Source organism: Bubalus kerabau, chromosome 1, assembly GCF_029407905.1.
Source record: "Bubalus kerabau isolate K-KA32 ecotype Philippines breed swamp buffalo chromosome 1, PCC_UOA_SB_1v2, whole genome shotgun sequence".
NCBI classification, from domain to species: domain Eukaryota; kingdom Metazoa; phylum Chordata; class Mammalia; order Artiodactyla; family Bovidae; genus Bubalus; species Bubalus kerabau.
In genome coordinates, this window is record NC_073624.1 from 263,468,620 (window position 1) to 263,483,943 (window position 15,324).

Here is a 15,324-nt window from a genome sequence, read left to right on the forward strand (position 1 = left end):
TGGATAAACACCAGAATATCAAGAAAAGTTATACTCTTAATGAATTTATCAATAATTCATTGGAAAAACACAAACACTGAGATGGATAAGAAATGATCTATAGCTTCTAAAATGGAAACTAAAAAAAATAAAAATACTTCCTCAACTTTCACGTTTTAGAATTAAAAAATTCTTTCCATGGGAAAAAAAATATACCAAAATGTAATGAATAAATATGCCCAAAAGAAGTATTTCCATTTTCTATTATGGTTCTAGCAATTATAGATTAATTTGATATGAAATGACTTAGCAATTATCTTTTGGGTTCACTTAGACTTGATATATGATGATGAATGGTACACCATGACTAATTTTTCTTTTACTTTAATCATCTTAAGAGGCACTTTCTCCTTACATCCAGGGCAAACAAATTTCCAAATATCAGTGATTCTTATCAGTAGGGCTCCTCCTGAAAAGTATAGTCATGAAGAAAATATGTGGTGTTTTTTGTTTGGTTTTTCTAAATATGGTTCTATAAGCTTAATTATGAATGATTCCTAAGTAATACAATTCACAGAAACATTCTCTTAAGAGGTAAATATTCCATCTGGTAGTTGACAACATCCTTTTGAGAAATTTTGTCAGTTTATTCTGAGGAAAAGTTTCCCTCAACTCTAGTGTTTCTAAATCATTTTGGATTTGTGAACACTTCTGAGAACTTGATTTAAAGTGACAGAACACTTGATCTAAAATGCACAATATGACTGTGTGCATGCACACAAACTCACACATGCTATTGCAGATTCCCAAGCCCTCTTGTAAAACACACTCATGGTCCTTAAGGGGCCATGGACTGCACTTGAGGAATCCTGCTTCATTTCTCAACACACATCACAACATAGATGAGGTTTTACATCAGTGTTATTCCATTTAACCTAAAATGCTTATTCTGTGGCTTATGTTTTATTACATTTTTTGCAGAAGATAGTGTCATTAATAAGGGTCAATTTCAATGCTGAAATAAAATCCAGATTAAGCAGATTTTTAAAAAAGAAAAATGAAACTATAAGGTTATTAAAGAAAATATGGGATTTTTTTTCAAAGGATACAAGGTAGAGATTTTTCAGAAGGACAGAGAAGCTGTAAAACACTTCTATGTAACAAAAAAACTGTTAGTTGAAATAGATATGACAAACTGGCTCAGAATGATCTCTCAATGTACATACTTTAAAAAAAAATTAATAGACTTTAGCCTTTTGAGCAGTTTTAGTTTTCTAGAAAATTTGAGCAGAAAGTGCAAGGTTCCCATATACTTCCTCTAGCTCTGCCCTCAGTTTCCCCTACTATTAACATCTTAATTTGGGGTGGGATATATGTTACAACTGATGAACCAATCAGTTCAGTTCAGTTCAGTCGCTCAGTCGTGTCTGACTCCTTGTGACCCCATGAACCACAGCACACCAGGCCTCCCTGTCCACCACCAACTCCCGGAGTTCACCCAAACCCATGTCCATCGGGTCGGTGATGCCATCCAGCCATCTCACCCTCCGTCAACCCCTTCTCCTCCTGCGCTCAATCTTCGCCAGCATCAGGGTCTTTTCAAATGAGTCAACTCTTCACATCAAGTGGCCAAAATATTGGAGTTTCAGCTTCAACATCAGTCCTTCCAATGAACACCCAGGACTGATCTCCTTTAGGATGGACTGGTTGGATCTCCTTGAAGCCCAAGGGACTCTCAAAAGTCTTCTCCAACACGACAGTTCAAAAGCATCAATTCTTTGGCGCTCAGCTTTCATTATAGTCCAACTGTCATATTCATACATGACCACTGGAAAAACCATAGCCTTCTCTAGACAGACTTTTGTTGGCAAAGTAATGTCTCTGCTTTTTAATATGCTGTCTCGGCTGATCATAACTTTCCTCCCAAGGAGTAAGTGTCTTTTAATTTCATGGCTGTAGTCACCATCTGCAGCAATCTTGGAGCCCAGAAAAATAAAGTCAGCCACTGATTCCCCATCTATCTGCCATGAAGTGATGGGACCAGATGCCATGATCTTAGTTTTCTCAATGTTGAGCTTTAAGCCAACTTTTTCACTCTCCTCTTTCACTTTCATCAAGAGGCTTTTTAGTTCCTCTTCACTTTCTGCCATAAGGGTGGTGTCATCTGCATATCTGAGGTTATTGATATTTCTCCCAGCAATCTTGATTCCAGCTTGTGCTTCCTCCAGCCCAGCGTTTCTCACGATGTACTCTGCATATAAGTTAAATAAGCAGGGTGACAATATACAGCCTTGACGTACTCCTTTTCCTATTTGGAACTAGTCTGTTGTTCCATGTCCAGTTCTAACTGTTGCTTCCTGACCTGCATACAGGTTTCTCAAGAGGCAGGTCAGGTGGTCTGGTATTCCCATCTCTTTCAGAATTTTCCACGGTTTATTGTGATCCATACAGTCAAAGGCTTTAGCATAGTCAATAAAACAGAAATAGATGTTTTTCTGGAACTCTCTTGGTTTTTCGATGAACCAATACTGATAGATTATTATTAGCTAAATAATTAAGTTTGCCCATAATTTACATTAGGGATCATTTTTTTGTGTTGTGCAGGTCTACGGTTTTGCCAAATGCACAATGTCATGCATCCACCATTAGCATCACACATATTAATTCCACTGCTCTGAAAATCACCTGTGCTCCACCTATAATACCTCTCCTCTCCTCTGTAATCTCCCTAGCAACCACTGATCTTTTATTGTCTCTATACTTTTGCTTACCAGGTTGTCTTATAGTTGGAATCGTATAGTATGTAGGCTTTTCAAATTGGTTCCTTTCACTTGCTGCTGCTGCTAAGTTGCGTCAGTCGTGTCCGACTCTGTGCAACCCCATAGACGGAAGCCCACCAGGCTCCCCCGTCCCCGGGATTCTCCAGGCAAGAACACTGGAGTGGGTTGCCATTTCCTTCTCCAATGCATGAAAGTGAGAAGTGAAAGTGAAGTCGCTCAGTCCTGTCTGACTCTGTGCGACCCCATGGACTGCAGCCTACCAGACTCCTCCATCCATGGGATTTTCCAGGCAAGAGTACTGGAGTGGGGTGCCATTGCCTTCCTTTCACTCAGCAACATACATTTAGGTTGCATTTAAGTTCTCCATGTTTCTGTGTGGCTTGATACCTCTTTAAGAAAAAAATAAATCACTGGATAATATTCCAATGTATTGACGTACCACAGTTTATCCATTGATCTACTGAAGGACAACTTAGCTGCTTCCAATTTTTGGCAATTAAGAATAAAACTGTTATAAACATTTATGTGCTGGTTTTTGTGTGGACATAAGTTTTCAACTAATTTGCATAAATACCTAGGGGTGTGATTATTGCATCGTGTAAGACAATGTTTAGCTTTATAAGATACATCAATAGCATCCAGAATATACTATCTTACATTCCTATTAGCAATGAATGAGAGTTCCTGTTGCTTCACATCCTTGCTAGAAGTTGGTGGTGTTAGTGTTCTGGGTTTTGTCCACTCTAGTAGGAGCATAATGGTATCTCATTGTTTCAATTTGCATTTCTCTGATGACATATGACGCTGAGCATCTTTTCATATGCTTATTTGCCATCTGTGTATCTTCTTTGGTGAGCTCTCCAGATCTTTTGCTCATTTTTAAACTGAGTTTTTTGTTGTCCTGTTGAATTTTAAGAGTTCTTTGTATATTTTGGATACATGACCTTTATCAGATGTGTATTTTGCAAATATTTTTCTCAGTTTATGTCTTGTCTTTTCATCCTGTCTATGACCAGTGCTTTTTACTTGGCAATTCCACTTTAGAAAATTACTGTCCAGATATACAGGAGGACACATAAGACATAGGTCAAAGAAATTTGCCACATCATTGTTTGTGGAAGCAAAATGAAAAGGAAAAAAACAAGGTGGAGGTGATTGTGGTACATACAGCAATAGAAAACTATTCAGCTGTTTTTCTGAATATGAGGTGTTTCTACATAATCGTTAATAAAAAAGGATCTCTGTAGAGTATGACAAGATTTGTGTGATTTTTTCAAGTCAATTGGAAAAAGTCTTCATTTTAACCATATATTCTTTTAACTTGCTTAAAAATTTTACTGTATGCCTGGGCTATTATTCAAAGAATATTTTTTTAAAAAAGAAAAAATAATAAAGATCAAGTTGTCAATGACATGAAGAGGTAACACTTGGATTCTTAATGTTACTTTACTTTCTACAGATAGATCATAAAAACAACTGATGTAAAGATATTTACCCTGGAAAAATAACATTAATTCAAAGTACAAGTTTTGCAGATCTACTCTTGGAAATAACTATTTGTCACTGTGTAGCTATAGTTTAAAACATGAAAAAGTTTAATTAGCTCGTATTTATCATTTCATTTCCAAATACATTATGTTTATTCACTCAAAGTAATGGGCTTTGGTGTTTACAAAAACCATCTGCCTATTTTCAAAATGAATTAAAAAATAAGATAAGCTTCCCAAGACTTCTTTTGCTGGTGAGCAATTCTATAGTAAGAAAAAGAATTATTGAGCAATTATGATAACCTATATAGCATAATCTTCCCCCCTCGCAATTAAAAAGATTTTTAAAAATTTAATCCTATACAGAGAAGCCAAAAGGATTATTTTAAGACAGGATTAGTAACACTGAATCTAGACTAGTAGTATATCTCACGATTTTAACAGATTGTGGCATTTTTATTTTTGTTTGGAATTCAAAATGGTCAATTTCAAAATTTGACACTGTCAAATGTTATGAGCTCTTTGAACATTTAACAAATTATTTCACCTATCTAAAATTAATATTGGACAAGCTATACACTTATTAACATTGTCTAGAAAAGGTACCCCCTTTTTGGCTCATCGTTTTAAAGCGTAGTTATTTGCATGCAATCAACAGTGGTTTCTTTAAGAGCATGCCCAGATTAAGGCCTTCAGTAGAGTGCAGAGGGTCACAGGGATGCCAGCTGCAGAACAGCCTCTCCCTACGGAGTTCACTGTGGTTCATTTTACACTTCTGGTTAGCATCCACACTGCTGCTTTCTTTCATGGAGAGTAGAGGTTGGCAGTACTTCTCTGTGACATCCACTTTCACACCCAAATTGGTCTTCATAGGCTCCCATTGTGTGCACTACAAAGCAACTTGCCTTGTTGGCAGCTCTGAGTGGGAACTACAAGTCTTTCTTTTCTTCACTGTTCTTTTCTGGCTCACAAGCAACCTCCCACCAAAAGCTGAATCTGTAGAAGAGACTACATCCAAGAGATAATACTATGAAAAGTATGAAGAGAAGCCCAGGTGGCCACCTTGCAAATTTCCAATGTGGAAGCCTTCGACCTCTCTGCCCAAGAAACAGCTAAAGTCCTAGTGTAATGAGCTTTACAAACCCTAGGAGCCTCTTTACCTTAACTACATACGCCTCCCTAATACAAGCCCGTAACCATCTAGCTAAGGAACTCTTAGAAGCCATTTGACCCCTCTTAAGACCCCCTAAGAGTACAAACAATCTTTCAGAAGATCTGAAATCTTTGATTCTTCTGAGACAAACCCTAAGTGTTCTTCTTACATTCAATTGAAGCAGCCATTGCTCTTTGTCATTGCTGGGGCTAAAGAAAAAATGAGGGCCAAGAAACCTCCTGGTTTAGATAAATCTCAGATGCCACCTTTGGAAAATTTGAGGAACTGCCCGAAGAACAGCTTTATTCTGAAGGAGTATTAGAAGCGCTCCATAAATTAAACCTGAGGCCACGCCATAAGATAAGATGACCTAAAAGAAATACAGTAAGATACCACAGCAGTCAAATAATGTCATATCATTTTTCTGAAATGACCAAAAGAGAAAACCATAGAATCATGACCAAACAAAAGCAAGTAAATATCGTAACTAAATATCCTTTCTTTCTCAGAAAACATGTCTTGTGTCTCTATAAAAATCTATCGTGTCAAATTCAAATTCTTAAAAGCACTGCCAATTTGGCTAAATATACAATATAGTAGTAAACATCAAAGTAAAAGAGTAAAACATTTGGTTAATCATCTTTATATTTTCTCTGTGTGATGTTAAACACCTGGATATTTTTAAAACATCTGGACAAGGAATAAAAAAACCTTGTTTTTCATCATATTGTTTTGGTTACATAGACATAGTAGGCAACTCCTTCCAAGATCTTTATTAGCAAAATATGCTCCAATCAAAACAAATACACAAAAACCAAATGACTTGATCTGAACCACCTTCTCTCCCACACAAGTTTTCTAAGCAAAACATTAACTATCAGGATAACCTAAGATTCATCTGTTTTTTTTAATTGTTCAAAAATCGTTTCCTTTGGGATTGAAGAAGCCAAGTCTTTTGATAAGAATTGATTAATGTGGCTACACTGAATAAAAGATTTAAATTTTTTCTTAAAGATTTCCCTCAAGATATTCTTTTCAGGAAGTCATTTACATGAAGTTATGTCAGATTAAATCTTGGCTTTGTTACAAAAATATATGAATGAAGAACACATATTTCACAAGGAGATGTTCTAATACTTAGACATTTCTTATAGTCGTTCTTCAAATTTCCTTCCACATACTATGTTTGATAACCCACAAATGTCTTTCTATAGTAAGTATTATTAATATGATACTGAAGTTTCTTTTATCTGCCATGCTGTTTAGGTGATGACAAATTTGGGGTAAGACTTCCCTGGTGGCTCAGATGGTAAAGAATCTGCCTGCAATGCAGGAGATACAGGTTTGATCCCTGGGTCAGGAAAATCCCCTGGAGGAGGGCATGGCAACTCACTCCAGTTTTCTTGCCTGGATAATTCCATGGACAGAGGAGCCTGGCAGGCTACAGTCAATAGGGTCACAAAGAGTCAGACACAACTGGGAAACTTTCACTCACTCACTCAGTATATTGTGGCATAATTATATATTTTCTCTGTTAATTTTATTCAGTGAACCTAATTATTGCTCTCATGCACAGCATTTGCAAGTCTCAACACTGCTTGATCTCAACCCAGTGCTGTTGAACCAGCTTTTTCTTATTTTCCTTTCCTGAAATCAGTATATGTCAAATCTTTGCTTCAATTGTTGGCTATTTAAGTTTTATATCTTTACAATACCTCTACTATACAATTTTAGGTTTGAATTTATGCTTCTCTTAAGAAGAATAAAGTTCTCAGAACTGAGTTATTTCAAGGGCCTTGCCTAAGACTAATATAAGATGAATCAAAATGGATAAGGATCTAGATACTTTGGAGTTCACCCTGTTTCTTAAACCACACCTCAGAAAAGATCTACAAGAGATGTGGATGAGAGATGCCAAATCTAGCCAGGCATGATGGATGCATACCACACCAAGTGCCAACTGCTTGTGGCACCAACATGTCAATAAAAAATCAGAACATCATATTTCTCTTTTCAGATCTCTCTTTGATCTGGTCAGTTCCATCTAGAAGATCCCCTTAGATCCTCTAGATCTAAGAATCCTCTAGATCCTTAGGGCTCACATTACCTCCTAATCTAACCTTTCATTCTGACTTTTAATTTTCATATCTATTCTATGTTTTCATTATTTTTCTCATTTGATTTTTGTCAGATTCAGAAATCTATATCCTACATTTTTTTTCAAACTACAACCAAATTTGGGGGGAAAAATGATCTACATTATTTATTTTATGATTTAATAGTGCTATTTAAGCTTAACCTGAAACACAGAAGGCCAGTAAGCTATGCTTAATATAAAGTAAATTCCAGTTCTATAACTTTTCTAACATTATCTACCTAGGCTAGGTAAACAAAGAAATACATTAAACTAAATGTAATTCTTCACTAAGAAATCAGGTTTGGAAGTTGGTTTTGCAATATGTAGATTAATTGTTAATCACTTGCTTCCCTCACTTTGTTTTGCAAATGCAGCCACTATTTACATTTATTCTCCTTAAAATAACATGGTGCATTATGTAAAACAGAACTTTGGATAACTCACTCCGATATGTATGAAAATCTTTATAAATATAGATATGAAAACAGAAAATGTATCTTAACCCATTGTGCCTCTGAATTCTACCTTTAATGTTAGAAACAGTATTTGAACACACATAGCACAGTTTTTTAAAAAAGAATTTTGTTAAAACTAACTAAAAACAACTTACTGTATAATTATAATTACAATGGTAACAACTCATATTTACTGTTTATGATATGCTAGACATTCTCTTAAATATTTTACATTCATTAAATCATTAAATTCTCAAAATTCTACATAGTATATTGGAATCTAAAGTACCAAAATCTGAAAGAAAATAAAGAGAAACTTGATTTAGTCCTATACTATCATTTTAAAGATGAGAAAATGGTGGTCTAAGGAAACTAATATTTTGCTCAAGGTCATCAGGCAACAAAAAAAGGTGCTACTAAATCATCCAGTGTGCTTGCTCTTTCCATAGGCCAGGTTGTGTTTCTTTGAGTTTAAAAAAAATGTTGATCTAATTTTAGCTAAAGATAATGATCCAAGATTTACTTATGATGATTTTTTAATTCAAACTATTCAATGAATTTCTTAATCCACTGATAACATACAAAGGATAAAAATGTAATTTCACAGTGTGCTTTATACTTAATATTTATTTTAAATTCTACCACATATATATTTTTTTTCAGGTAATGGTATAGATTCAGTTAGCAGGAGGCAAAAACAGAGAGAATTATAGATGTGCAGAAGAGCATTTTACCTGAAGTATTCCTGGGTATCCGGAGCCATAAGAACATTTCTTCAAACAACTCCTCAACATTTTTTTCCAACTTCAAAAATGATTTTACTAGCTGTGATAAGAACTTGAGTTCATCTAAGGAGAGGAAGAAGTTTCTTCCTTTCTGTGGGAATTCAGGAGTAACTATAAAAAGAGTAGATCAAAAATATTGAACATGTTATATGTTTTCTCATTCAATATTAGAACAATCTATGACTCCTTAAGCTATCAAAATTAACAAGCTCCTTAATGATTAAATCAAGTTTTTTCTTTAGTAAATACAGATAAAATCTCCTAGGAGAATCATTCCCCCTCCCCCACTGGGAAGCTAGAGGTAAGTGTATTGTTTGATGCAAACATAACAATTAAGTAATTATGTTAAATGATGCAGAGTTATTAATAGGAAATGTGATTTGCTGTTGCAAATTCATAGCTTATACAATTCTTTTTTTCTTTTTTTTTTAAGGTATGGCATAATTTGAATGTAGTCACAAGGAAGTATAAGATAAAACTAAACTGAGGGATTTTCTACCAAAAAGCTGACATATTCCTCAAAAGTGTCATGTTAGGAAACACAAAGACTAGGAAATGTTCTAGTCAAAAGGAGTCTAAAAAGATATGACAACTGAAATCAATACATGATCAGTATTTTATCTTCTTATAAAGAACATTATTAGGGTAATTTGGTGAAATCTGAGTAAGGAAGGCCTTTGAAGAAAGTAGGGAAAGCCAATAGACCATCCATTCAGGTATGACCTAAATCAAATCCCTTACAATTATACAGTAGAAGTGACAAATAGATTCAAGGGATTAGATCTAATAGAGTGCATGAAGAACTGTGGATTCATAGTTCATGACATAGTACAAGAGGCAGTGATCAAGACCATCCCCAAGAAAAAGAAATGCAAAAAGGCAAAATGGTGGTCTGAGGAGGCCTTATAAATAGCTGAAAAAAGACAAATGAAAGGCAAAGGAGAAAAGGAAAGAAATACCCATTTGAATGCAGAGTTTCAAATAATAGCAAGGAGAGATAAGAAAGCTTTCCTAACTGATCAATGCAAAGAAATAGAGGAAAACAATAGAAGGGGAAAGACTAGAGATCTCTTCAAGAAAATTAGAGATACCAAGGGAACATTTCTTGCAATGATGGGGACAATAAAGGACAGAAATGGTATGGACCTAACAGAAGCAGAAGATATTAAGAAGAGGTGGCAAGAATACACAGAAGAACTATACAAAAAAGATCTTCATGACCCAGATAACCATGATGGTATGATCACTCATCTAGACCAGACATCTTAGATTGGGAAGCCAAGTGAGCCTTAGGAAGCATCACTATGAACAAAGCTAGTGGAGGTGATGGAATTCCAGTTGAGCTATTTCAAATCCTAAAAGATGATGCTGTGAAGTGCTGCACTCAATATACCAACAAATTTGGAAAACTCAGCAGTGGCCACAGGACTGGAAAAGGTCCGTTTTCATTCTAATCCCAAAGAAAGACAATGCCAAAGAATGCTCAAACTACCGCACAATTGCACTCATCTCACACACTAGCAAAGTAATATTCAAAGTTCTTCAAGCCAAGTTTTAACAGTATGTGCACTGTGAGCCTCCAGATGTTCAAGTTGGATTTAGAAAAGGCATAGGAACCAGAGATTGAATTGCCAACATCTGTTGGATCATTGAAAAAGCAAAAAAGTTTCAGAAAAACATCTATTTCTGCTTTATTGACTATGCCAAAGCTTTTGACTGTGTGGATCACCACAAACTGTGGAAAATTCTGAAAGAGATGGAAATACCAGACCACCTGACCGGCCTCCTGAGAAATCTATATGCAGGTCAAGAAGCACAGTTAGAAATGGACATGGAACAACAGACTGGTTCCAAATTGGGAAAGGAGTACGTCAAGGCTGTACATTGTCACTCTGCTTATTTAACTTCTATGCAGAGTACATTATGCGAAACACTGGGCTGGATGAAGCACAAGGTGGATTCAAGACTGCTGGGAGAAATATCAATAACCTCTCACATGCAGATGACACCACAGTTATGGCAGAAAGCGAAGAAAAACTAAAGAGCCTCTTCATGAAAATGAATGAGGAGAGTGAAAAAGTTACCTTAAAACTCAGAGAACTAAGATCACAGCACCCATATCCATCACTTCATGGCAAATAGATGGGGAAACAGTGAGAGACTTTATTTTGGGGTGCTCTAAAATCACTGCAGATGGTGATTGCAGCCATGAAATCAAAAGACGCTTGCTCCTTGAAAGAAAAGTTATGACCAACCTAGACAGCGTATTAAAAAGCTGAGACATTACTTTGCCAACAGAGGTCCATCTGGTCAAAGCTATGGTTTTTCCAGTAGTCATGTATAGATGTGAGAGTTGGACTATAAAGAAAGCTGAGCGCCAAAGAATTACACCCATGGGGTCTCAAAGAGTTGGACACGACTGAGTGACTGAATTGAACTGAACTGAGTAAGGTCTAAAACCTAATGTTATTTATTGCATAACTGTTAGTTTTCTGATTTAGACAACAATAAAGAAGGCTGAGCACCGAAGAATAGATGCTTTTGAACTGTGGTGTTGGAGAAGACTCTTGAGAGTCCTTGGGACTGCAAGGAGATCAAACCAGTCAATCCTAAAGGAAATCAATCCTGAATATTCACTGGAAGGACTGATGCTGAAGCTGATTCTTCCCCACAGTATCTAACAACACTGTTTTAATCATCACACCTCAGTTCATGATTTCTATCTGCCCAAGCATATCTATGTTTCTCTGTTAACCATGCTAGGATGGAGTTTTCCCCAGCAGGAGTTCCTTCTGCTTTTGCCTTCACTGAATTAATCTCCTTTTCTTTCTTTCAAGTTTCAATTTGCTCTTCTCCTCCAAATCACCTCTCCATAAAACCTTATCTGGATGCAATCAATCCAGGAGTTTGCTTTCCCCCTTTAAGCTGATCTGGTCTTTACCTATTTGGTTTTTCTGTTTTATCACTGTAGAACTGTCTTACTTCAAGAAATCTAGGACATAAATGTTTACACACAGGCAACTATGTTTAGCTGGCCACCAATTATAGTTATAAAATGTATGAAATAAGGATTATTGTTTTATTATAGAATGAGCTCTATGATTCTTAGGAAATACAAATTTCTCCTAAATCCTAAGAAAAGTATAAAGAAAAAAACTAAATTTTCACTTTAGAGCAAGACAGCATTAAATTCACTATCAACTAACAATGAATAAGTTCATGTAAAAAATAAAAATAACCATATAGCTGAGGGCATTTTCCCCCTATATATTTTACTAATTTTTTTCTAAAATATAAAATTCTATCTATCATTTAGAATATTAAGGACACATTTTAAACTTCTCTTCATGACAAGGTTTTGAAGACAGTTACTTATTTCTGTGCTGCACTCAGCGACTAGTGTCTTTCCTTCTGTTAAAGGAATTTCTCAAAGATGTAACCATTAGAAAAGGGTTCTATGATCAGATAGATTTGGGAATTACTGCATACTAAAATCACTGCAGATGGTGACTGCAGCCATGAAATTAAAAGATGATTACTCCTTGGAAGGAAAGTTATGACCAACCTAGATAGCATATTCAAAAGCAGAGAGACATTACTTTGCCAACAAAGGTCCGTCTAGTCAAGGCTATGGTTTTTCCAGTAGTCATGTATGGACGTGAGAGTTGGACTGTGAAGAAAGCTGAGCACCAAAGAATTGATGCTTTTGAACTGTGGTGTGAGGGAAGACTCTTGAGAGTCCCTTGGACTGCAAGGAGATCCAACCAGTCCATTCTGAAGGAGATCAGCCCTGGGATTTCTTTGGAAGGAATGATGCTAAAGCGGAAACTTCAGTGCTTTGGCCACCTCATGCGAAGAGCTGACTTATTGGAAAAGACTCTGATGCTGGGAGGGATTGGGGGCAGGAGGAAAAGGGGAGGACAGAGGATGAGGTGGCTGGACGGCATCACCGACCAGATGGACGTGAGTTTGAGTGAACTCCAGGAGTTGGTGATGGACAGGGAGGTCTGGCGTGCTGGGGGTCGCAAAGAGTTGGACACGACTGAGCGAATGAACTGAACTGAACTGAAATATTCTCTAAAGTGAGTCACAAGGAATTCCCTGGTAGTACAGTGGTTAGGACTCTGCTCTCTTAACTGCTAGGGGCCTGGGTTCAATAATCCCTCATCTAGGGGAACTAAGATTTCACAAGCCACCGAGCATGGCCAAAAAAAATATAAAATAAAAGTTATTCACAGTGCAAATTAGTATACTGAAGTCTATGCAGTTCTATAATAAATTAAAAATGTTAAAATTTAATGTTTCTCTAGCTTTTTTGACCAATGAACACCAGTTCACCAACATGTCAGTCGACTTCTAAGATTTTCTCAAACAGGACATTGTTCTGGAGTCTGGATTACAATCCCACTTGAGTATCTACAGCTGCTGTGTAGTGTTTCCCCCATTTTAGGCCTTTCCTTGGGGGTTCTTATTGCTACTTTTTCCACTCATAAACTCTTGCTCCCAATTGCTGTTGCTGTTTGGGTTGTTCAGTGGTGTCTGACTCTTTGCAATCCCATGGACTACAGCACGCTAGGCTTCCCTGTCCTTCACTATCTCCCAGAGTTTGCTCAGACTCACGTCCATTGAGTCGACAATGCCATATAGCATCTTGTTATTTTTCAGGATTTTCTGAGAAACTAATGAAAGTCTTCAAAATTCTCCTAGACTCTCTTATTGAAAAAAAAAAAAAAAAAAATCATGTAGTCATAGCTTCAGGGCTGAACAGGACCACCTGAAGTCCATCCATGGCTGTCATAGGACACAGTGGTCCAGGACCTTGTGTTTTATTAAAAGTGCAAATTCCTAGGTCATCTCCAGATCTCTTTTAAGCAAATGCCCCAGGTGAGTTTTCTGCACAGAAAAGTTTGAGACTACTACCTGAGGGATCTAATTAAAAACCTTAGTGGTTGAAAAGCACTCTCTAGGCATTAGAAAACTTGGATTTTAGTCTTAGCAAGTCAACTAAAGAGGTGCTCTTTTATATATATAAAACATATATTTACATATATAAAACATCAATGACTTAAAAAAAAAACTCCACATTTTCCAAGGTCACAAAATTTATTTAAGATTTTTTTTTTTTCATTTCTGGAAGAAATATGGAATGTCTGTCGGGAATTGCTAAGGTAAATGAATTGTTATGTATCTATACATTTTCCCTGGGCAAAAGAAGAACTTGTCCTCAAAAAATACCTAAAGAATAATTAGAGTTCTTTAAGCACACTCATCAGAAATGTAAAATGATTTCCTTGAGTTCAGAGACTATGTCCAGTTTATTCACTATAGTACCTGAAGAATCCAGCACAAAGTAGACACTCAAAAATACTAGTTAAAAAAAAAAAATGTATGCAATCCCTAGAAACAGCTAACAACAACAACAAAAAAATACAAAACAAAAAGATTTCATACTTAATCCCATCAAAACAATAAATATGTAAGTCAACAGACAAATAATTACAGTATTATATATACATTCTTGTCAGTATTTTGACAAAATAGATTTCAAAATTATTTCTAAAATAGAAAATGTGTGCAAAAGGAGATAAAAACAATGATGAAGTGGAAACTTTATAAAGCATAGTGATACAACAGACTAAGACACATTTTTTTGTGTTTAAAAAGTAAAATTATACTTTAGAAAATACTCTATCATTAAAAAATTCACAGATATTCATAGATCTTTTGTTTTTAAAAATAGAAAATCTCTCTCTTCTATTTATATTTATATACACATGCTCTTGCTGCTTAGTCGATTCAGTCGTGTTCGACTCTGTAAGACCACATAGACTGCAGCCTGCCAGGCTCTTTTGTCCATGGGATTCTCTAGGCAAGAATATTGGAGTGGGTTGCCATGCCCTCCTCCAGGGGATCTTCCTGACCCAGGGATCGAACCCAGGTCTCCTGCATTGCAGGCAGATTCTTTACCACTGAGCCACCAGGGAAGCCCCTTATATACACATACATACAGACACACACACGGACTTCCCTGGTGGCTCAGACAGTAAAGCATCTGCCTATAATGCGGGAGACTTGGGTTCAATCCCTGGGTTGGGAAGATCTCCTAGAGAAGAACCTAGAGGCAACCCACTCCAGTATTCTTGCCCGGAAAATTTCCATAGACGGAGGAGCCTCGTAGGCTACAGTCCATGGAGTCTCAAAGAGTCAGACACAACTGAGCGACTTCTTTTCACTTCACTTCACACACACACACACACATATAGATATATCACTCAGAGGATATATACTATAAATTATATACTTGGAAGTGTTTTTCACCCAGTAACTAATAGTTAAAATATTAACTCCATTATCTTGTAGCAAAAATAAGGACACTGAAAATAAATCTAGGACATTAAAGCTCCTCACATTTGATCTGCAACAAAGCAGCTTTTGGAATAAATATCAAAGTCCAGCTAAATCAGACAGACCATAAAAATGTGGGGTGCAGCTGAAAGTACACATATTATTTTCCAAAACCATTAGCAACAGAATTCTTGTTAATGATA

General features: G+C 36.3%; 1 protein-coding gene across 3 annotated transcripts in view; it reads right to left on the reverse strand.

Annotated features, from left to right (window-relative positions):
* KIAA0825 (KIAA0825 ortholog) overlaps window positions 1–15,324 on the reverse strand; it is a 441,670-nt gene that overhangs the window by 309,163 nt on the left and 117,183 nt on the right. For all 3 annotated transcript variants that reach the window (XM_055564899.1, XM_055564898.1, XM_055564900.1), the window contains exon 6: window positions 8,726–8,887. In XM_055564899.1, the coding sequence (XP_055420874.1) occupies window positions 8,726–8,887 (162 nt within the window). The remainder of the gene's footprint in view (window positions 1–8,725; window positions 8,888–15,324) is intronic.